Source organism: Trichosurus vulpecula, chromosome 2 (assembly GCF_011100635.1).
Source record: "Trichosurus vulpecula isolate mTriVul1 chromosome 2, mTriVul1.pri, whole genome shotgun sequence".
In the NCBI taxonomy this organism is placed as follows: Eukaryota; Metazoa; Chordata; class Mammalia; order Diprotodontia; family Phalangeridae; genus Trichosurus; species Trichosurus vulpecula.
The window spans coordinates 80751126-80774990 of record NC_050574.1 but is presented as its reverse complement, the minus strand read 5'-3'; the positions used below and the strand labels follow the sequence as shown (position 1 = coordinate 80774990).

The 23865-nt window shown below is 39.4% G+C and overlaps 1 protein-coding gene across 1 annotated transcript; it reads right to left on the bottom strand.

The window, feature by feature from the left end:
* Positions 1–12880: 12880 nt before the first annotated feature.
* Positions 12881–13804, bottom strand: LOC118836490 (vomeronasal type-1 receptor 1-like). Its single transcript, XM_036743768.1, has one exon. The coding sequence runs from the start codon at positions 13802–13804 to the stop codon at positions 12881–12883; it is 924 nt and encodes a 307-aa protein (XP_036599663.1).
* Between the last annotated feature and the right edge of the window lie 10061 nt (positions 13805–23865).

Sequence of the window (23865 nt, the reverse complement as noted above, 5' to 3'; positions counted from 1 at the left end):
GTGGCTTCCTATGCCCTTGTTGGGTGCTGCAGCTCATCCTAGCAACCATGGGCATGGGTGCTAGGGTGAAGAGATTCATGGCAGAAGGCATTTGTTTCCTGCCCAGCTTCAGACCTCAGGGTTTCCAGCTTTCTAGACATTCAAAGCTGCTCCTCCCTAGTCCCTGTTCTAAGAGAGTGAAAGCAGCAGCAGCCCACTTTGTGGGAGAAGGGGAAGAGATAGTGCTGGGGACAAGAAATTCTCACATTTCTGGGGAAAGAAAGCAACTGAGTCATGTCTCCACCAAAGATGTGAGCAAAAAATACATGTGCACATGGAAGCTGCCAAGGCCCTTGGTTGCCCTAGGCAGTTGTGATCTGGAAGGTAGTTTAGGCTCGCTCTGGCACAGCTTACCTGAAGGCACTGTCCTGGAAGGCTGTGTGCTGGCCAGCTACCAAGGAACTCCCTGTGCTGCTGCTGGTGCTGCTGCTGCCACTGCCTCTATCATCACCGTTGTAACGCCGCATCAGGCGCTCACTGCATCGGGGCATCATCAGTCTTTCCTGCTAGATTAATTGCAGAAATTCCAAAAAGTAGGAAAAAGGAATGAGCAGCTATGCTCATTGATTGACTTGTTGCAATTTTTTGGGACCCCAAGAGAAGAGACTGGTGGGGGCGTGACCTTGAAGGAGATGGACGAAACTCCCCAAACTGATTCCTCCAAAATGGAAGCTGGGCTGCAAGAGAGGTGCTCTCCTAAAGTGCTTCTGAAACATCTCCAAGGCACATTGATGATGGCTGCCTATCAGAGCGAAGCCTAGCATCTTTGTGCCTGAGCTCAGCCATGGCTCAGCCTGGCCATGATGTCCTCTCTCAAAAGGATCCTGCAGGAGACTTCCCTGATGTAGGGCCACCCCCACGATCTCTCCATTGGGCATCTCCCTCTTAGCCCATCTTTATTGAAACTGGGGTTTGGATACTCGCCTTGTGATTTTTCTCAGGTTTCTTCACAAACACACATTGTCTTTCTCCTGATAGACTGGTAAGGAAGGACCACTATCTCTTCCAAGCCTTTAGTTCCTCCCAGCCCCCCTCCCACCAACAATATCAGATTCTGTGATCTGTTCTAGAGGGAAGACTGGGTAACATGCAAGAACTCTGTCTCGGTCCAAGCTAACCAGCTGATACTAACCCTATGCCTTAGGCAATGTGCTTCAGGAGTAACAGTCCTGGACAGATTTTTCATTTCATCATCACAGCTATTAAGGATTATGGAACTCATTTTACAGACACATAAATGGAGAAGTGGTGAGCTTCCTTGGGCCCCCACACCACCAGGAACAACCTCCAAGGTAGGCCCTTACCCTCCCTATTTGAACTCCAACCTCAATGACTCCTCAGAGATTTCTCAATTGTCAAGGATTGTAGAAGAAAGGCTTCAAGTACAGAGGGTTCATATCAAGCAGAGGCTGTCCCAGCCTTAGGAGAACTGGTGTAATGAAGATGAATTAGCCCAGGGTTCAATCCCTCAGATTACAGAGGAGACCAGTTTGTAGGAGATCTCAGCTTGGTTCCCCAGTCTGCCCACACTACAAAACAGTCTCTAATAATGCAGCCTCGATTTTGGAGGGTCTGTGACCTTTGCACAAGCTATAGCTTGTATTCGTTGTGTTACTGCTTTGATTGAAATGATGGATCCCTTTTGGCTCAGGCCTGGGAGCACACTGGGTCTGCTGCCAACTGTCAACCCAGACTTGAGGGATGAACAGAATCTTCCAGGCTGCCCAGGAAAAGCTCTGGGGACTGGCTTGGCTCCATGCACAGACGTTGACACTTTTCAAGAGCTCCTGCCTGGAGCAGCCTGGCTTTCCTTCATCTGCCCAGACGTGATACACAACACCCCCCAAAGTCACTTGAACCTGCCCCGATTCTCAGTTTGGCTCAGCTTTACAGATAAGGTTGGGCAAGTGGGGTATGTGGCCCCTGGCCAGGGAAAACCTTCTGCAGGGAGGAGGCAGGACGGGGCCATGAGGTCCTGGCAGGGACTCCCAATGGGCCAGGGGCAGCTGGGCCTTTAACCTAGGAGGATCAGCCCTGGGCTGGGGCTTCCCCACATTAGAGGGTTAGCTACAGGGCAGCTGGGCTCTGGCACTGGGAGGATGAGCCTGGCAAAGTTCGGGCATAGAGTGGGTGATGAGCCCCATTCTGGCCAGCCAAGAGGGGCATCTGGGGCCAGGGGACTAGGTGAGTCAACCCTGGGCCAAGGACTGTTGCTAGCCCTACCTTCTACACACACACACACACACCACTAGGAAAATCAACACAACTTTGTCCCAGAGGGAGGTGGAAGGGCATGCCAGGCCTTGGCATTGGGAAGTGAGGCCTGACCTGGGCAACTTCATTTTGGGGTTGTTTTGGGGAAGGGAGATGAAGCCTAGGGACAACCAGGCCTGACACTGAGAGAGTCACCTCAGTAATGGACACTGTGCCCAATCCCATACACTGGGGTTTTGTGGGGGTGGGGATTGTTAGAGAATGGATCAGAGGCAGCTGTGCTCAGGGGCAACTGTTGGGGAGGGCATCTTAGCCCTGGCATAAAGAGAGTACAGACAAAAGGAGAGGAGGCCCCTGTGTACAGGTTTTTCTGGGAGCAGACAAGGGAAGTGGTAGCTATGCCCTGCCTGGGGAGCCATATTTGAGGTGGCAGATGTGCCTTGGCACGGGGGGAGACAAGAGAAGGGGCAGCCACTGTGCCCTCGAACGGCCCCTCGGACCCCCCCTCACCTCCTCTCCCAGCCAGTCGCTGGCTTGGCGGCACCACTCCCACACCTGTGGAAAAGGCTCTGTCCCTCCACCGCCCACCTTGTGCGTGTCTCTGTCCGTTTCCGAGACAGTGTCTGGGCCCGCATCACTTGGTGGCTACCAGGGGGAATGCGGGGTGAACGCGGGGGGAGGGGACGCATGGCATGTGCAAGAGGGGGCACGAGAAGAGAGCCAGAGGCCAGAGGTAGCCATGCCTTCATCCTGGGGCAATCATCCTTCAGCTGGGTCTCCCCACGTTAGAGGGTGAATTCGAGGGAGCTGGGCTCTGCCACTGGGAGGATGGAGCTGGCCAAAACTGGGCATAGAATGGGAGATGAGCCCCTGCCTCACCTGCTGGGGTCAGGGGACTGTCTGGTTCTGCCCTTGGGCACATGACTCTTGCCAGTCCTCCCTTCCCCTAAAACACAAATTAGGAAAATCAACATGACTGTGTCCCACAGGGAGGTGGAAAGGAACACCTTCTCTTCAGAGCTAAGCAGTGAAAATGGTCCATGGGCTAGGGAAGACCCTTCCAGGTGGCCACCAAAGCAGGACCTTCCAACCGTTCACTTCCACTCTTTTAAATGGGGTTGAGAATGGAGGGGACAGCCTCCCCCCTTCACTCCTTTAGCTCTTTTTAGTCCCCTGTTCCAGTGAAAAAGGAAGGTCCAAAGTGCTTAACTTGGAATCAGTAGATTGGAGGGTTTGAGATTGGCCTTATGCCCACCCCTCAACCTGCCACAATGGCTGCCAGTTTTTCCCTTCAAAGACAATCCCTCTTCTTCCTTACTCCCCTCCATGGCTCAGCAGCCCCAGAGGGAGCCCGCCCTCCAATTCTTGGATGTGGCTTATCCCTTGCAGTTGTCTTTGGGGATTCTGGAGAAATCCCTTTCCCCCTTTCACTCTGGCCTGGAGATGGGGTCTTCAACTAGCCTGGAATCATGTTTATAAAATCCCCTGTGGGTTGCCTACTCAAGTGGGTGGAGCAGCTGCTCCTTCTGCCCTTTAGACCCAACTACCCCTTCATCCTGCCCACCTTGCCCCCATTGGAGCTGCTACTGGGTTTGACTTGGAGTTTCTTCCAAGGGTGTGGAAGTCCTCAGTACATGGAAACTGGGTGCTGAAGGAAGGAGTGGAATGGACCCTCCAAAGTTCAGGAGGGCATTCTATGCCTCCGAGATGCCTAGGCTGGATGTGGAACCAGCTCTGGTGGCATGCCTGAGCTGCACTTGTATGTTCTTCACTTTAGGGAGGACCTACAGCCCAGATCTGTGCCCTATCGAAGCCTGGGGTGCACTTAACCTCTCACTCTCTCCCTCCCCCCATGACCTGTGCTCCCATTTCCCACTGGAAGACAAGGCCCCTTCCCTAGACTTGTCTTCATTTCCCTCTCTGGCCTCAGGTATTCCCATGAGTGAACTTAGAAAAAAAATATTTTTGTTTCCTACCATTTCTTGCTTTTACAGTTCATCCAGATTTGAATTTGGTGCCCTTAATCTCACTGCTTGCCTTAGCCAAGTTTCATCTTAGGCATTCCAATTCCTGACTCCAATTCTTCTGAGTTTTTACCAAAAAAAAATTTAAATTAACAAAAAGCCTAAGGAATTTGAAGGAGGTGTGGTCACTTCCCCTCCAAGCAAAAAGGACCAAGCTCAAGTGTTTTAGTTTTCTTTCCATTTATCAGGCTCAGATAATTTGAGAACAAAAGAAGCTAGCCCTTTTAAATATGCTAATTTTCAGGGGGCTAGCTTAATTTCCTATCCCTAGCTACTAGGATATGGCTTCAAATCATCATTTTATATAATCTCTGTGGAAACAAAATTCAATCATACCTTAAACAGGCAAAGCTTATTTTATAATTCTACAAATCAATATCTTTACTATAGTCAATACCCAGATTCAATAAGACCTATCATTACTAACTAATCAGCCTTATTTTCCAATCAGGCTAAAGGCCTCTTTCAGCTCCAGCTCCTGATTGACCCATCCACAGTCTTCCAATGTGGAGGGTGGGGTAGGGAGTGGCTTAGAGCACATGGACTCAGCCAGGTGGACTTAGCTGTAGTTTCACCCCCAACTCCAGTTTCTATCTTTCTATCTCAGTCTTTACTGAAATATTTTACCTTCTTTAATCTCACTCCAATTTCACTCTCTTTCCTAATCTTGACCCAAACTACCTCAAACATGTCAAGTAAATGAAAAAAAAATATTATACTCACCAGGCTTCTTCTCCAGGTGAAAACTTAAAAGTTTAATGACTAACAATTCACATACTGAAGGAGCCCATCTCTTCCCCACCCCCACCAACCTGTTTTCTTTCTCCCTAGCCTTTCAGGGGCCTGTCTTTTGTTAATTAATACCTTTTTACCCTCTCAGTTGCTAGGGCTAAAAACTTCCATGGGAACATAAAGAATAAAACTTTTCTTAATCACAGAGACAAGACATTGCACATGAAGAATTTAGAATTCGAATTCAGACACATCACAAGCATTACATTAAAAATAACACATTTCATACTTCATATCTCCACTCGAGGCTACAAACTTCCTTTCTGTGATGCAGTGAAAAGTTTTGGAATGCAAATCAATCTACCTCTCCCTGTGAGGGAGAATTTTTACCACCCACAAAACTTCCAAATCCCTTTCCCTGGGTCAACCCACAAAGTATTAGAAGAAATCCATTCTCCCAAACTAGGTCAAATAAGTTGAGAGCTCTTTTCCCTGTTCCATGCAAATCTTATTTCTCAACTTGAAGTGAATCCAGGCATAACAAAGCAGGACTTCCCTTCCTTGCTCAGGCACATGCCTTGCACTGTCTATGGCCCTTTTCCTTCACTTTTCCCCCTTTACTCACCTTGCTGGGTTCCCAATGATTGCAGAAAAATACTCCCTGGAAATTAGCAGTCTGAAGAAGGAAATTTTCACCTGCAGATAATAGGGCCCACTGCAAAACAGTGGGGGAACCGCCCATTCTCTAGGGCAAAATCTCTTTCTTCTGATGCTATATTTATACTGCAACAAGCTCCCAACAGTTGGAAATGTACTTACATTGTCTAGGAATAAACAATACTCATGGGGAAACCAGGAATGTTTTAATTATATTTTACATTTATTCGGTCTGAATAAATGGGTACATCCACAAACAGAGTACAGGAGAAAGTACAAAGGACTCACATGGATGCAAGTCCTTTCATTGACGCCCACATTGAATCTCCCACCAGGCTCTTCATTGGCCAGATGCAAACCCCTGGCTGCCTATGTCATGCTCATTTAATGGCTCATTTAAGCATGTGTCTAACCTTTCACTTGACCAACCAGAGGCCTGGTTTCTGCTAAAGCTGGGGATGGGATGGAGCAAGAGGAATACTTTGGAGTCTGTGGAAACAAAACTGCTCCTCCCCACCCCCCCTTACATTGAGGCAATCAGACTTTCCCTGTTCTTCCCTTTTGAGATGCTGAAATTATCAAGTTTCCCCTTTGTTTGAATTGGTGGGAAAACTTTTGTTGCCTTTATTTTGGAATATTTTTCAGCTATTTCTCAGCACTGAAGCAACCAGGAGTCCTTGACTTGTACATGATGTGATACTGGGGATGGGGAACTTTCCCACACCCTAAGTGGGACTTTTCACTGTTCTTTGTTTGCGTACTTCTAGCACTGGGGTAATCTAGTGCCCCAGGGCCCTGAGATGGGTATATAAGATCCGAGGTTGATGTTTGACTTTTTGGGGTACGCTCACTTATAGATGTGGGTGACAGACTCTGGGCGAGTGGTTGAACCCACCCCCTGGCTTTGTAACCCATATAGATGTTGGGGAATCTCTGGTAACTATGAATTGTGATTTGATCAAACAAGGTATGTCTGTTGATGCTTGTAATTTCTGTTATATTTTGTCTTGAAGATTTGGGGCTGATCTTTTCCCCCTGAAGTAAGTGAATGATATATGTATGTTTGATTAAACTGTAATTGGTAATCCCTTAAAGATGCTTTCCTTAGAAAAGAAGATCAAAGAACCTGTGTTAGTAGCCCATCAGTATTCTTGTGTCTTACACAGCCATGTTAACTGCTAGCAAGATTGTTGCTACACTAATGAATATTGATGAAAAAATTTTAAATAAAATATTAGCAAAAAGATTACAGCAACTTATCACAAGAATAATATACTTGACTCGGTAGGATTTATTCCAGGAATGCAAGACTGGTTCAATATGAGGAAAACTATAAACACAATTGATCATATCAGCAACCAAACTGGCAAAAACCACATGATTATCTCAATAGATGCAGAAAAAGCTTTTGATAAAATACAACACTCATTCCTATTAAAAATACTAGGAAACACTGGAATAAATGGAGTCTTCCTTATAATCATAAGGAGCATCTACCTAAAAAACATCAGTAAGCATTCTATGTAATGGGGATAAGCTAGATGCATTCCCAATAAGATCTGGGGTGAAACAAGGATGTCTGTTATTACCCCTATTATTCAATTTGATACTAGAAATATTAGCTTTAGCAATAAGAGAAGAAAAAGAAATTAAAGGAATTAGAATAGGTAAAGAAGATACTAAGTTATCACTCTTTGCAGATGATATGATGATTCACTTAGAGAATCAAGTATAAAACTATTTGAAATAACTAATAACTTCAGCAAAGTTGCAGGATATAAAATAAACCCACATAAATCCTTGGCATTCCTATATATTATTAACAAAGCCCAACAGCAAGTAATAGAAAGAGAAATTCCACTTAAAGTTACTCTAGACACTATAAAATATTTGGGAGTCTACCTGCCAAGACAAACCCAGGACCTATATGTACAAAATTACAAAACATTTTTCACACAAATAAAGTCAGCCCTAAATAAATGGAAAAGCATCACTTGCTCATTGTTAGGCCAAACCAACATAATAAAAATGACAATTTTTTACTGAAATTGATTTGTTTGCTCAGTGCCATACTGATGAGGGCACAGTCTCTGGGAATCCCCTTGAATCTGGAATACAGTCTTTGGGAGCCCCCTTGAATTCTCCCTGAATCTTCCAACTAGATCTGGCCTTCCCCTAATGCCATAAGCCTTACATTATCATTAGGCCAAAATGTCTACCTAAACCTTGCCCTCTATTGTTACTATCAATATGCATGCCTTCAGTTACTTCCCAACCCTGATATTCCTTCAGCCACTTCCTGCCTTTAAGCCCATTCTCTTGGTTCCTGGAGTCTGACCTTATCTTTGGACCTCCTCCTCAAGACCCTCCCTGAACCCCTCCTCTAGTCACTCCAGACCACTCCTCAATGCCTCCTACAATCTTTGTATATATAATCTCCATCTTGCCTCCATGAAGGCGCTCAGATTCAATCTAACTCAGTAGATTGAATTTGGCCTGCTTGTGAAAACAGGCATCACAAAGGGTGGGATTTCTTAAGACAACCCATTATGGTGAATCCCTAATAAACTTTGTCTTTTCCCTTGGCTGAGAAGGCTTGAGTTGAATTCTTTCAGCAGGACCTGGCCTGTAGGTATTCTGGGGTCTCGAGCACCCCTAGAAACCTATGGTTTCATATCATACCATCATTTTCCTTAAACGTCTTCAATACCAACCAAACTACCAAAATTATTTTACAGAGATAGATAAAATAATAACAAAATTCATCTGGAAGAGCAAAAGGTCCACAATATCAAGGGATTTAAGGAAAAGAAATGCTAGGGAAGATGGCCCAGCCATACCAGATATTAAACTGTACTATAAAGCAGGAGTCATCAAAACTACGTGGTACTGTCTAAGAAACAGTGGTGGATCAGTGGAATAGGTTAGGTACACAAGATACAGTAGGCAATGACAATAGCCATCTAATCTTTGATAAACCCAAAAATCCAGCTTCTGGGATAAGAATTCACTATTTCACAAAAACTGATGGTAAAATCAGAATTGGCAGAACTGAGTGTAGACCAGTATCTTACACTGTGTACCAAAATAAAGTGAAAACGGGTTCACGATTTAGACATAAAGGCTGATAGTATAAGCAATTTGGGAGAGCAAAGAATAGTTTACCTGTCAGATTTATGGAAAAGGGAAGAATTCATGACCCAGCAAGAGATAAGAGAGTGATAGAAAAGGGAAAAATGGTTAATTTTGATTATATTAAATTGAAAAGTTTTGTGCAAACAAAGCCAATGCCACAAATATTAGGAGGCAAGCTGAAAATTGGGAAAGAATCTTTACAACCAGTGTTTCTGATAAAGGCCTCATATCTAAAATATATAAGGAAATGAATCAGATTTATAGGAATACAAGTAGTTCTCTGATTGAGAAATCATCAAAGAATATGAACAGGCAGTTTTCAGAGGAAGAAATTAAAGATATCTATTGTCATATGAAAAAATGCTCTAAATCACTATTGATTAGAGAAATGCAAATGAAAACAACTCTTAGGTATCACATCTCTCCTGTCAGATTGGCTAACGTGACAAAACAGGCAAGTGCTAAATGTTGGAGAGGATGTGGGAAAATTGGAACATTGTTGCATTGTTGGTGGAGTTGAGAACTTATCAAGGCATTCTGGAGTGCAATTTGCAACTATGCCCAAAGGACTAAAAAATTGTGCATACTCTGTGAACCAGCAATACAGCTTCCCTGGCTGTATCCCAAAGACATCACAGAAGTGGGAAATGGAACAGTATGTACAAAAATATTTATAGCAGCTTTTTTGTGGTGGCAAAGAATTGGAAATCAAGGGGATATTCGTCAGTTGGGGAATAGCTAAACAAATTGGGGTATTTGAACATACTGGAATACTTTTGTGCTATAAGAAATGAGGAGCAGACAGACTTCATTATAACCTGGAAAGACATATATGAACAGATGCTGAGAGAGGGGAGCAGAACCAGGAGATGATTATACACGATTACAGACACATGGTATCTGTTAGGACTAACTTTGATAGATTTGACTCCTCCCATCAAAGCAAACTTCAAAGACAGCTCCAAAAGACTCACGATGGAAAAAGCTATGCACATCTAGAGGAAGAATTATGATGTCTGAATGCAGATTGAGGCAAACTATTTTCTCTCTTTTTTTCTTTCTTTTTTGGTTTTGTTTCTTCTTTCTCATGATTCATTCCATTGATTATAATTCTTCTTTACAACTGGACTATTATGTAACTAATTTCAATGTGAAGGTATATGTAGAACCTATATTGGATTACATGCTATCTTGGAGGGAGGGGGGAGGAGAGGGAGGGAGAGAAATTTGGAACCCAAAAGTTTGTGGAACTGAGTATTGTAAACTAAAATTAAAAATAAACGTATGATTAAAAAATAAAGAATGGGCAATTTGACGTCATCCAAAAACAAGAGAGATGTGAATGCCAAGGGAAGTCTGAATCATTTGAGGAAAAAGTTGATGGGCACACACATATGAGCATATACCCACATACACATATATGGAAATGCATATACACATGTACCAATATATGTAAACATATATGCATGTATCCATAGATATGTATTGATCTATTTTGAGTTCAATAAAAGTGAAAACAAATAAAAGTATTGATTGAGCCTGGGCCATTTCTATGAAATAACTTTTTTGTTTTATTTTGTTTTGGCTTAACATTTCTGTAAGATGTATTGTGAAACTTTACAATTTAGTTCTAATCTTATGGTGTACTACATTTTTAAAATATTACCAGCATTATGATTATCTGTAATTGTATTGCTAAAAATGAATTATTGACCTAATAACTAGAGTGTTCCTGAAGAAAAAGTATTTTGCTAGGGTAAGAACGAGTTTAAAGTATAACCAAACAGTACTATGAACTTTAAATTCTCTGTATTTATGTGTTCATATTGCTTTAGTTAGGTATAAGTTTCAACTTTAACTTAATTAGTCTTGACAACATATGAGTTAAAAAAACCATAATTAGTTAACAAATCATTCTTCCCTATGTACAAAATTTTCATGAGACAATTACCCATTTGCTGCTGCGAAAAGATTTTAGTAAAAATCGCATGATACAAAACACAAGATAGGACAGTGTCATATTTTACATTGAAGTTTCTGGTGTAAGTATATTAAATGAAGTTTTGAATTTTTAAATAGTTCCTGTAGTTTTATGTCTAAATTTTTTACCTTTGAAATAAAAAATTTAGAAAAGCAGTTTTCTGTCTGAAAATTTAAAAAAAACTAATAAGAACAAAAATACCAAAGTAACTACATCTGAAGGAAGATTTTATCTGCTTACAGAGAAAGAACTCAGAAATAGGAGTATGGACAGAGTGATTTTACAAATATATACATATTTGTGTCTAATGGTAGCCATCTCTAGGGAAAGGAAGAAAAAAGGGAAAAAACAGAAATTTACGTGATGCTTATTATATATTTATTTTATTATATATTTAAAAGGAAGAGTAAGTTGTATAGAAGAGGTTTCATGTGCAATCATCTTTTTTCATAGTATCTTATGAAATACTTGTTTTATTCCATAAATTGAAAATAAATAAATACATTTTTAAAAAGGTTACAAGCTGGAAGACTAGTCAAGAAAGCAAACAGATAAAATAGTCCTTAAAAAGATCTCCCAAAATTCGCAGGCAACACAGAAATACAAGGCAATGAATAAAAGAAGACAAACATACTAACCAGCAGCAGGACAGTTTGGGTGGCTCTGGTCTCAAGGCAACCACAGTGAGATTGTTGCCATGAGTGCACTGGACTCTTTGGTTCTGTCTGTGTAGGATAAACCCTCTATTCTCTAGTCTACACTATGATTCATAAATAGGCAACATAAGGAAAGGAGATTAGGGAGAAAAGAGAAAGTGAATATTAACTGAAACAGAAAATGTAGCAGGAAATGAATGAAATCCTGTACTTCACTCAACTTTTTAATTCCCTTTGGAGCTTTCACATAGACTAGGATCATGCAATTTAGTGCTGTTAGGGCTTCCCTTCCATTAAAAGAGTGTTTGCTTTTCACATTACCTCTGAATACAACTTAAAATAATTCAGTTGCTCCTTAATTCACTATCTTTGGTTTGGCTTAGGATTCTTATCTCACTGACATCTGAGATGGTGAGTAGGCATCTTCAGCGGAGGTTGTATGGATGCAGGTGAGGAGCGAGGGGAGGTTGAAAAGTGAAAGAAGAGAGGATGAAGAGAGACAACATCTGTCCTGCTATTTCTGCTGTGGCTATGATATTCCCTTTATTCCCCTTCTTGTTCTGAGTGGCAGAATAATTAGAAAGGAGATTGGGCAATATTCAATGAATAGGCAAGATCAACAGATCACTAAATTTGGAGTCACAGGATCTGAACTGGAACCCATACTCTGACCTTTGCGACCCAAATTATTGCCATTTTCAGCATTTTTATTTTTAAGTATATTTTATATGAATTTATCATGCATGTTTTACCGCTACCCCTTTCCACTGATCCATAAAAACACTCATCACAGGTGTTCATAGTTCATAAAATAAAGAAGTTCTATCTGTAGGCATACCTAGAAGTCTATCATTGCATTCTAAGTTCATTATTTCTGTGGAAGGAGTTGAGTAGAATATTTCTTCTTCAGTTCTCTTGATTCATGATTTATCATTGCATTGATCAAGTTTCTAGAATCTTTTGAAGTTGTTGTATCTATAACCTCATTGTATAAATTGTCTTAGTTCTCATTGTGCTATGAACTCATTCATAGAAGAGTTTCCAGTTTCCTGGAAAAAATTATATCATCATTTATTTTAAAATGGGAATCCATTCTAGTAATATAATGCACTTTGTAGGCATTCCCCAAAAGAAGGAAACTCCTTTAGCTTCCAGTTTAAGACTACTATGGAACGAGGTTCTAGATATGCTTGTGTACATATATGATATTTTTCCAACTCTTTGGGATATAGGCCTATTGTTGGTTTAGGGGGCTCAAATGGCATATAAATACAAATCATTTGGGGACCACAGTTTCAAATTTCCATCTGAAATAGCCAGACTAATCCCTGGCTTTAAGAGTGCTTTATTGTACCTATTTTCCTACATCTCATGAAACAATTATCATTTTTCTCTTTCGGTTGTATTAGCCACCGTGAATAGTGTGAAACCACTGAGCTCTTTCAGAACTGTATCATCATCTTTTCCCAGAGGGCCAGGCAGTATTTTTGGACTTGGGAGTCACTGACTATTAGAACAAAGGAGCTGCAAGCTGGAAAACAGGCAGCCAGGAAGGCAGAGATATGAACAAGCCAGGAAAAAGTTTTCCCATAGCGAATGCATAACAACAGGATAGAATTCAGAGAGTAAAAGGAGACAAACAGAATGATAAGCAGCAGGACAGTTTGGGTGGTTCTGGCCTCAGGGAAACCACTGGGTTTGAGACTGTTGCCATGAAGGTACTGTACTCTCTGATGGTGTCTATACAAGACAAAAACTATATAGCCACTGGTGCCCACCATGATTCCTACATATAAAACATCAGGAAGGGAGAATAGGAGTATATATAGTAAAATATATGGTGTAACATGAAATGTAGCAGAACAGTAAATGAAATCATTTATACCAGTGATGTTATTGCTTCCCTTTGGGCCTTTCATATGTAAAAGAATCAGGCAATTTTTCAGGAGATTGAAGGTCCAGCACAAGAGAAATAATGGGACAATGCACTTTGGGGCTCTAGCTTTAAGGTTTTCCCACCAGGAGCTTCTAGGACTTAAATTGAAGGCTTGGAAGCTACTCAGGAGGCAGGTGGTACAGAGGGAAAGATCCCGGGCCACTCTGTGAAAATAAAAGACAAGTTTACATCCCACATCATTCAAGAAATTGGTGAGCCCCAATGTAGCCATGATTTGAGGAATCCCTTTGGAAAGAAGCACCAAGTCATTGGCAAAGGCCAAGTGGCATAGAAGCAAGTCAATGGGCCTCAGCCTGGGACCAGTGAAGAAGGTGATGGTATATAGGCCCAGGAGGAAGGAGTTCCCCAGGGCCCCAAATCCAGTCTGAAAAAGAAAAAGGAGTCCCAGTGCTATGCCGTCAGAAATCATTCTCTTTTTTTACTAGCAGTACATAGCAATGGAAACCACTTAATCCACAATCATTCAGAAATACACAGAGTGGAAGATATTCCCTGAGATGAGGGAGACACTTTCCATTTCCAGTCACTGTTAATTCTCATCCAGAAAACCCATGGAGAATGTCTCTTTTATTATTGGCAGATGGGTATTCAGGAACATAGCATTGATGGGGAAATTTCTAATGTGTTTTCACCTTCATTTGTAGAGAGTCCTTCTTTAAAACACTGATTGGTTGAGCTCTTCTTTGGTGAAAGAACAAAATTAGGAGAATCCCTATAATACAGTCCTTAACACACTTGAACATATTGATGATAGAAAGACCACTTGGTTGAGAACTTGATGTACAGAACTCTTGAAGTCTGAAATATACGATAATATACATATATGTGTGCCTTTGAATAGGATGTCTGTCACTGCAACCAATAACTGAAGACTATTAAATTTTGTCATCTCCATCTACAAAGGACATAGAAAAAAGATTTAATATATGATTTGCCAGCTTGTTTCTGATGTTATTGTTAAATATATTCTATCTGTTGGGGTGAACATATATATTTATATAACAATTAGAGTTATTTATATAACATGTATTTGGATTATATTTGTATATTTGGATTACATATATAATTCTATAAGCTTTTTTCATAGTAACCAAATCTTTGAAAACAAAGGAGAATCTTCCTATTGGGGAATGGATAAACCACTATATTATAGGACTATAATAGAATACTATTGTATAAGAAGAAATGACATAGAAGTTTCTGAAGACATTTTGAAGAGTTGTATGTACTAATACAGAGCAAAATTAGCAGAATTAGGAGAAGAATTTGTTGAATTCGATTATAGGGAAAACACCTTTGACAGACTTTGGAACTCATGAATGCAATAATAAAATATGAATCCAGAAAACTGAAGATAAAATCTACTTACCTGCCCACCCATATTAAATTGTTTGTATGTTTACATATACTGTAGTTCCTTTTATTCTTATTTTGATCTCTTCAGGCCATAAATCTAGTATTTGTATATCTGTGTCGAAAGGCACCCATACTTTGATAATTTGTAGACTTAGTTCCAAGTTGATTTCCAGAATAATCACACCAATTCACAGCTCTACCATCTTCACATTATTTTTCTTTTTCCTACAGTAACTCCAACATTTATCATTTTCCTCTTTCTTCATATTAGCCACTCTGATGAATGGGAGGGTAAACTCAATTCCTTTATTTTGTATTTTCCTAATTAAGAGTGATTTAGATCATTTGTCCATGTGGTTGTCCATCCTTTGTATTTTGCTCTTTAAAAACTGCCTATTATCATTTAAAGTATCTATCTATTGTGAAATGTGTTCATCTTATAAATTTGGATCAATTTCTTATGTCTTTGATTTGAGACTTTTTAAAATATTTCAATTTTATATGATCAAAAATAAACATCTTGTCATCCTCCTTACCAATTTTTTAAATCTTCCCTTATAGATTTTAAGGATAATTTCTTTCTTGTTTCTGTAATTTGTTCATGACGTGACGTTTTATAGGTAAGTCACGCATCTATTTGAACCTCCTCTAGGTATATATTCCATTACATACATATTCCACTCCGCATCTGTTGCTCTACCTCCTTGTAACTTCATGGAACAAGGTGCCCCTCCCTGGTTAAAATCATCTCATATAATCTCATCATCATACTACTAACTCAAGCCTTGATTGACAAGACCTCCTCAGCCTCCTCTCCCCTCTGATTGGAGGCCTGGAGGATAGAGTACCAAACTCTTTCCAATGCTTTTCTTTATGAAGAGCAGAAACAAAATGTTTTGAATTACTTTGCTCTACATTTGCTCCTCTGCCTGGTTTCAACCCCACAGAAGCCCACTGATGTCCCATTCTCCTCCCCTGTCTGCCAACAACCTCCTTTACTACCTCCCATACTTCGCAATCCTATTTTATAGTATGTTGTCTCTTTACCTCCATTAGATTGCAAGATCCTGGAGGGCAAGGATTGTCTTTCTTTTTCTTCGTTGTAATCCTAGTGCTTAGCACAGTTCCTGGCCCATAGAAAATATTATTAAAGTTGATTGGATGGGATTTAAAATTGGATTGGAGTTATCATGAAGTGTTGATTGGATGGCTGTCCAGTTGTGCCATGAGTTATAATGAAATAGCAATTCCTTCAAATAACTTCCCTTTGATTTTACTGAACACTGTGTTACTATGGTTGTTTGCTTTTCTGCTCCACTGATAACTGATGCTCTTTATAATTCTCTCCGTCTCTCTGTCTCTCTCTCTTTCTCTCTCTCACTCTCTCTCTCTCTCTCTCTCTCTCTCTCTCTCTCTCTTTCTCCCTTTTTCTGTCTCTCTCTCTCATCACTCAATTGATTAGTGTTTATGGTACAGTTTGAGCTATTGCAATGATATACTCATTTCCTTTCCTACTTTTTAAAAAATTTTTCCACTTTAGAGTCTTGACCTCCTTTTCTTCCCTTTCAAGAGTATGGTTCAGAATAGTAAATTAAATAGGTGGAAAAATTATTATCTTCTTTATAATCAATCAGTGTTTGCATGAGCAAATAGTGTTTCTCCTAGCATTGATTTTTTTTTTCAATTTCTCTGAAGTGGATATCCAAGTCAAAGATGCTGTAGCCACAATGGACTTTGTTTTCTTTGAATGACTCAGCTCGCCTCGTTGAGCTTCCCTGGACGCTGGGGCTTGCTCTTCCGGGGCAGGACCAGAGCTTCCTGTGTGATGAGTATTGGCGCTGGCTGAGGGGAGGTGTGTTAACGTGGTCTACGCTCGGGGAGGGGCCAAGTCAAGAACCAATCGGCCCTGGTTGTTCAGGCGGCGCTTGATGATGTCAAAAACTCTATAAGAGGGGAGAGGACAGCTTGAAGATCCTCCTTTCCTTTTCCAGTTGGAGCCAGAGACACCTACAGCCGAAGCTGAGCTGCCGGTAGCAGAGCTGACTAGAGGCTAGTGGGTAATCTTCTTACCGTAGAGGGGAAGCATGTATACGATTTTGCCTTATACTATCTCGCTTCTCTGTGTCCTTTTGGTTACCCTTATAAGGCGGACTTATTGGGCCTGGAAGCTTTTGATGAAAATATCAAAATGGGGACGCTGGTTTGTGGGCTTGTTATTGTGCAGTGTAAATACATGCTTTAGTTCTCCTGCCTTCTGCCTAGAGAATTCCTTGTATCTTGTGGTTCCGGACCTTTTAGGCACATATGAGATTCTCTTTGAAATCATAAATTCTGCCTTCCTAATATAGATGGATATCTAAAATTCAGAGATATACTCACTTTTTTCTTCTTTAGTGATTTTAAATGGAATTTCACTTTCTAGCTCTTCCATCATCCCCCCCTTGTCTTTGTAACTAAGACTTAGCTGCCTTCTCATCCTAGAACTTTTTGCCATCATTCCAGCCACTTTCTTCCAGTGATGAATGTCTTCTGTGGGCCTCAATACTTTTGCAATGAGAAGAGACTGTATATGCATCATTCCCCTCCTGGTTACAGTTATGACTCTCATACTTTGCAACCAGAAGACTCACATGCCTACCAGTTCTCAATATGCACTTTTCAGCTTCCTTCATATGTTGCATTCCCCTTTATGATGTAGTCTCCTGGGGGCAGAAATTGTCCTGCTTTTTGCCTTTATTTGATTGCCCAGAATTACAGTATCTAGTAAATACTAAATATTTAAATGTTCATTACATCCAGGAATGAAGGGTTTTGTTTGTAACACATATAGGAATGCTGATGATTCGGGTCATCTTATATTCTATAATTCTCTTGAATTTGTTCATTATTTTAATTACCTTTTGTTCACAACTAGGGCTTATTGAATATTCATATCATCTATAAAAGTAAAACCTTTACTTTTCTTGCCTTATTTTATTTAGTCAGTTTCATTTTCTGACCTTACTACTATAAAGTGCATTTCTAGCAGTATTTTAAATAGTAGCTGCAACAATAGTCATCCTTCCTTTATGCCTGATTTTTTGGGGAAGGTCTCCAACTTTTCTCCTATGTATAATGTTTGATGCCTGATTTAGGTAAACAATCTTTACTATATTAAAGAAAAGTCAAATTGGCCAACACTTTATGGATTACTTAATTAACATGACTGCTATGTTTCACCCAAAGACATTTACCATCTATAATAATTTTTATTATTTATGTTGAGGATTGATTATGTTATAGTCTTCATTTGTTGAAAAACCCTGCATTACTGGTATAAAACCATCTGATCTTAGCTTATAAGTCTTTTAATATTTGTTTCACCTTCCTTGCTTAAATTTCATCAAATTTTTGTGCCAATGAAAATTAAGGTTTTATTTATCACTTTTATCATAAATATGTACTTGATTCCTAAACAAACAAAAGAGAAAACATGGAAAGAAAACTACACTAAATATGTTAAATAAATAAATTAAAGAACAAACAAACAAAAAAAAGGAATCAAGAAGATATTTATTGTAAAAGTGATAAATAAAATGAAGGACCAGACATTTTCTTTGATTACCTTACCTTTAACACATTTCCAAAACAGAAATTATGAACTAAAGATAAAAACATTTCAGGTACCTTTCTGATATACGATACCCAGAATCCATAAGGAATGCTTTTGAGGTCTACACTCCAGGTTGAAGAATTTTGCTCAAGCCAGGACAGATTGTTCTCCAGACTATGAAAGCTCTGTTGGGCCACAGAGCCATTTCTTTACTGGTAAATATCTCAGGGGATGAATCAGAAATAGAGTTGAATTAGACCTCAACAGCAGTTAAACCAACACTCTTCTTCCTCAAAGAGCCTCAGAGACCCAAACTTCAGAGACAACAAACATAAAAAATAGCACCTGTATGACAGCTCTGGGATACAGAAATGAAAAATAGTGGGAATAGGACATGACACAATAAGTTGAGAGCACTGGTGAGAATTCCACTAAGCCAGAGGGGAAAAAAAACTTGGTACACATCTAGGATTACTTCTGTCCACCCAGAAAGTCAATAGGGGTAGAGACTTGGGCTGGTGAACCATGAATTATCCAGTATTAGAGGAGAGTGGGATGCTTTGAGAGTCAGCACTAAGGATACCAATACCAGAGGGGAAGAAATCAGAGAGTCACAAAGTAAGCAATAGAGAAAAATAAGTAAATAAGAAAAATAAGTCCCCATTACATATAATGCTTGTTGCTGATTTCAGATAGATATTACTTATCATTTAAAGAAAAACTCCATTTATTCCTATGCTCTCTAGTGTTTTTAATAGGAATAGCTGCTGAATTTTGTCCAAAGTTTTTTTCTGTATCTATTGAGATAACCTACTATTTCATAAACTCAAAGAACCTAGCTTCTGGGATAAGAACTCACTATTTGATAAAAATTGCTGAGAAAAGTGGAAAATAATATTACAGAAACTAGGCGTAGACCGACATCTTACACCTTGCAGCAAAGTGAGGTCAAAATGGGTACAGGATTTAGACTTAAAGGGTGATACTATAAGCAAATTAGGAGAACACGGTTTAGTTTATCTTTCAGATCTTTGGAGGAGGGGGGTCATTTATGACCACACCTGGGATACAGAACATTATGAATGCAAAATGGAAAGTTTTGAGTATATTAAATTAAAAAGGTTTTGCACAATCAAAGCCAACGCAACCAAGTTTAGGAGGAAAGCAGAAGTTTGGCTGACAATTTTTACTGTCAATGTTTCTGACAAAGGCCTCATTTGTAAAATATATAAAGTACTGAGTCAAGTTTATGAGAATACAGGTCATTCCTCAATTGATAAATGGTCAAAGGAGATGGACAGGAAGTTTTCAAGTGAAGAAATTAAAGCTATCTATAATATTTTGAAACAAAGCTCTAAATCACTATTGATAGGAGAAAGGCAAATTAAAACAATTTTGAGGTACCTCCTCAGATCTATCATATTGGCTAATATGACAGAAAAAAAATGATAAATGTTGGAGAAGATGTGGGAAAATTGGAACACTACTACATTGTTGGTGGTATTGTGAACTGATCCAGCCAATCTGGAGAGGAATTTGGAACTATGCCCAAAGGCAACCAAACTATGCATACTCTTTGATCCAGCAATACCACTAATATTTCTGTATACCAAAGAAATCATCAAAAAGGCAAAACAACGCACATGTACAAAAATATTTACAATAGCTCTTTTTGTGTTGGCAAAGAATGGGAAATTGAAAGAATGCCCATTACTTTGGGAATGGCTGAAAAATTGGTATATGGATACAATGCAATACTATTGTGCTGTAAGAAATGATTAGCAGGCAGATTTCAGAAAAAAAAGTTGAAAAAATTAACAAAGTGATGCTGAGTGAAGTGAGCAGAACCAGGAGAATATTGTACACTATAAGGGCAACATTATGTGACAATCCACTTTGTTAGACTTGGCTTTTCAAAGCAATACAAGGGTCAAACATGAGTAATTGACTTAATAACAATAACAATAAACCTATTATACTATAGTTCACTCTGAGGAGCACTTTGGGCTTAAAGGCATTGGATGAATGAAAGGCATTGGAAATGTTTAGAACAATATATACAGGAGAGAAGGAGGACACTCAACAGGATTCCTCTATTCAGAAAGGAAAAGAGCCATCTACATCATTTCAGAGCAGATCAGAGCAAGGGGTTAAGACAGAATCATGGAAACAACACAGAAAAGACACAAGAAATATATTTAAAGGAAAAAAGGATACAGAACACTAAAAATAAAGATGGGTATCAGAGTCATATACAGAGGAAAATGATGAAGCAGTGTCACCTTGAGATAACTGAAGAAAATCCCAGATTCCTTTTCATAGACTTCTCCAGACTTCTTTCTTTTCTCAAGTAAAGGTATACTGAATTAGGTTGAAGATGTGAAGAAATCTTCTGTGATCCAAACACCTTCCTCTGAGATTTGAAGATAAAGATACACTTACCACACTTACCTCACATTTACCTTAGTCTCAGTTGCTTGGAGAGAGGAAAGATCTGTGAGTCGAGCAAACCCAGTGCTCCCTATAAACTTGTGTGTGTGTGTGTAGGAGGCTAGCCCAAGAGAGGATCATTTATGGGAATGAAATTCTGTGAGCTCAGCTTGCCCAGAGCTATAATTATCATGTCAAGTATAGGGGACAAGGCAGTCTGACAGGTTGTTTAGGGCTGTCTCTGATAAAATTAACTTTTGACTCAAGTGTAAATCATTAAATGGAATTGCTAATAATTAATGAGAATTCCCTTCATTCTTGACTAACAAATGAAGGGACAGATCAAACCCCAGTCAGCATCAGTTGGGAGAAAAACTTTCCTGAGCTGCTGGAGATGTCAGAATCTGGCAGTGTCAGAGGACATTGATGTCCTAAAAGTGAGGGCCTCTGACCTTGTGCCCTGACTTGATCTTGCCCCCAAGCAATTTAGATGGGGTTCTGGCAAAAAGAAAGGTCTTTTACATGCCTACACTCCTGTTTCTGATCTCATTTTCTTCCCAGATTTAAAATTACTCATGGATTTTTGGAAATGTACTTAGATTTTTCACAGATAAAGAGGTGATTCTACATTGTCTGCCCAATTCTCAAGATCTCATAGAGCTTTAATGGCTTTTCAAAATCCTGCATTATGGACTGAATTCTCCCCTTTTCGTGAAAAAGTACTCCATTTCCAGAAGAGACACTGTCATGGAAAAGTGTCATGGAAAGAACACTGGTGAATGAACCTGAATTTGAACATATATTCTGAAAGTTAATAATTATGTACCAGAACAGACAAGTAACCTGACTTCTCCTTTCAGCCATTTCTTCACTGTAAAAAAATGGAAACTATCTAAAAAATATATCATGGGATTGACAAAAAAGATTATATAATTCTTAAAGCATAAGGTAAATATGGAAGCCATTTTTCAAGGGGTTTCAGGTATTTTGAAGTTTTCTAGCCATCACGGCATCTCCCTCTTACCCTGTGAAATTCCATTAAAATCCCTATTTCTTTATTACACAAACAAAAATGTTGAATGGTAGAGAATATACTTAATATAATGATAACAGAAATTAAAAGTCTGGGAATTATTCTATTGATTCACATAGAACTCATCTACCAATTAAAGTATGAATCTTTCTTTTTTATAAGAAAGTAAAAAGAGGCAGAATAATGTAGTGAATGGAGGGTTGGTCTTGGCAGCATGATGATCTATGTCCAAGTCTTGCCTCTCACACATGTGGTTGTCATTGAAAGTTATTTTACCTTGAGACCTATTAGTCAACCCTCTAACACTATAAACTAGAAAGCAATGTATACCCTTCTTTAGGAGAGTGAATTTCTTTACCACCAGCTATTGTGGTTAAAGGAGTCACAAGTCAGATAAAAAGAAAAATTAAACAATCATAGACACATCGAATTTTTCAGGTTAATACAGTTTATTTACAATAGTAAATGCTAAAATACTTCCTAAATTAAACTAATTAAAAGCACTAATTAAAACTAATAATTAAAAGAATGGTAAATGGAAAACTTTATGGAATTAGACAATTACAAAGAAAATTCATATTAAAGAAAATATCAATAATTCCCATTAAAGTATCAAAGAATATGGAAAAAAGAATTTGCAATCATATTACAAATTAGTAAAGAAAACCAAAAAAAGATTATGCATTTAAATTTGCTTTTATCTGGGCCAGCAAAGATGCTTGGCAAGTGGTATACTGAAGATGATATAACCAAGGAGAACTCAGTACTTAGGAGTATGAGGTCTAGGAGAGCAATGTTACGCATAGAGCTGACTGGAAGAAGAGCAAAGAATGTCAAGGAATCTTTGAATATAAAATGTAATTAATGGTGGAGAAAAGAACATTTATTACAGTTTTCTCAAATTCCCTCATTGAAGTAGGACATGATTTCCTCCCCCACACACCATCTCCCCACTGAGATGGAGGAGAGCTGTTGAGAAAAAAGAAGCATTAGAATACCTCATATAGGAAGTGTGACCTAGAACAGTGGCATCAAACTCAAATGGAAATGGGGACCACATATAAATATCCCTGCAGGCCACAGATCAACTTAGAAAACCACATACTCACATTTTCTTTGTTTTACTATATTTTTATTTATATTGGTAACTATTTCTTGATGACATCTTAATAGCCTTTGGGCTGCACTCAGAATATTGAAGCAGCATGTTTTGACATCTCTCTTAACATACCACCTCCATCTTGGCCTTAAGAATTGTGAATCTATGACATTCCAGTGTTGTAAATTGTCTGCATTCACTTAGTTCAAGCAATTTCTAATCTTGGAGTTGGAGTAGAGAAGACATAACTTTATTGAAGCAAGAATTACTCAATGCTGGTGTCCTCAGGTTAATCACCTCTGTATCAACAGCCTTGTCTTGCTGTTTCTCAAAAGCCATGGGACATGTAGATTGACCATACATTGCTGGGCATGAAAAAAAGAATTTACACCATGGATCCAGTTGTCCCTACAACCCTGACTACTATAGATAGTGGCTATGCCTGTGAACTGACACACAATGATTGTTTTGATGATTGCTTTTCTTTCAGTTCCATTTCAGGTAGAGGACCAGGATGAGTTTGTCTTTACTAGTTTACCTAAGCATGCAATACACTTTAATGGTCCATCCATGGGGATAGTTTAAAGCCCCGCAATATGGAATCATTACCTCTACAAAGTTCTAAAGGCACAGGATCCTACAATAGGCTTGAAAGGCTCTGTCAATAGATTCCCAAGACCAGTCTTTACCCTGAACCCAGCAGCTGGAAGAAGGAGTCACCTCTCCCTTGTATCCTTGCATATACACTATGGGGTGAGGGCAGAAACAGTAAGGAGAAAAACCCACATGATAGTTACTGAGACTCATAGCTGGGCAGACAGCAGTTCTTAGATGTTTGCATTCACACCCAAAGGCTCCTCTCTTTTTTTCCACCAAGACTATAGAAAAAAGAGGAGATAGACCTTGGCTATAGTAGGGTCCAGAGGTACCATCAGCAACTATCTCATACTAGATGCCTTG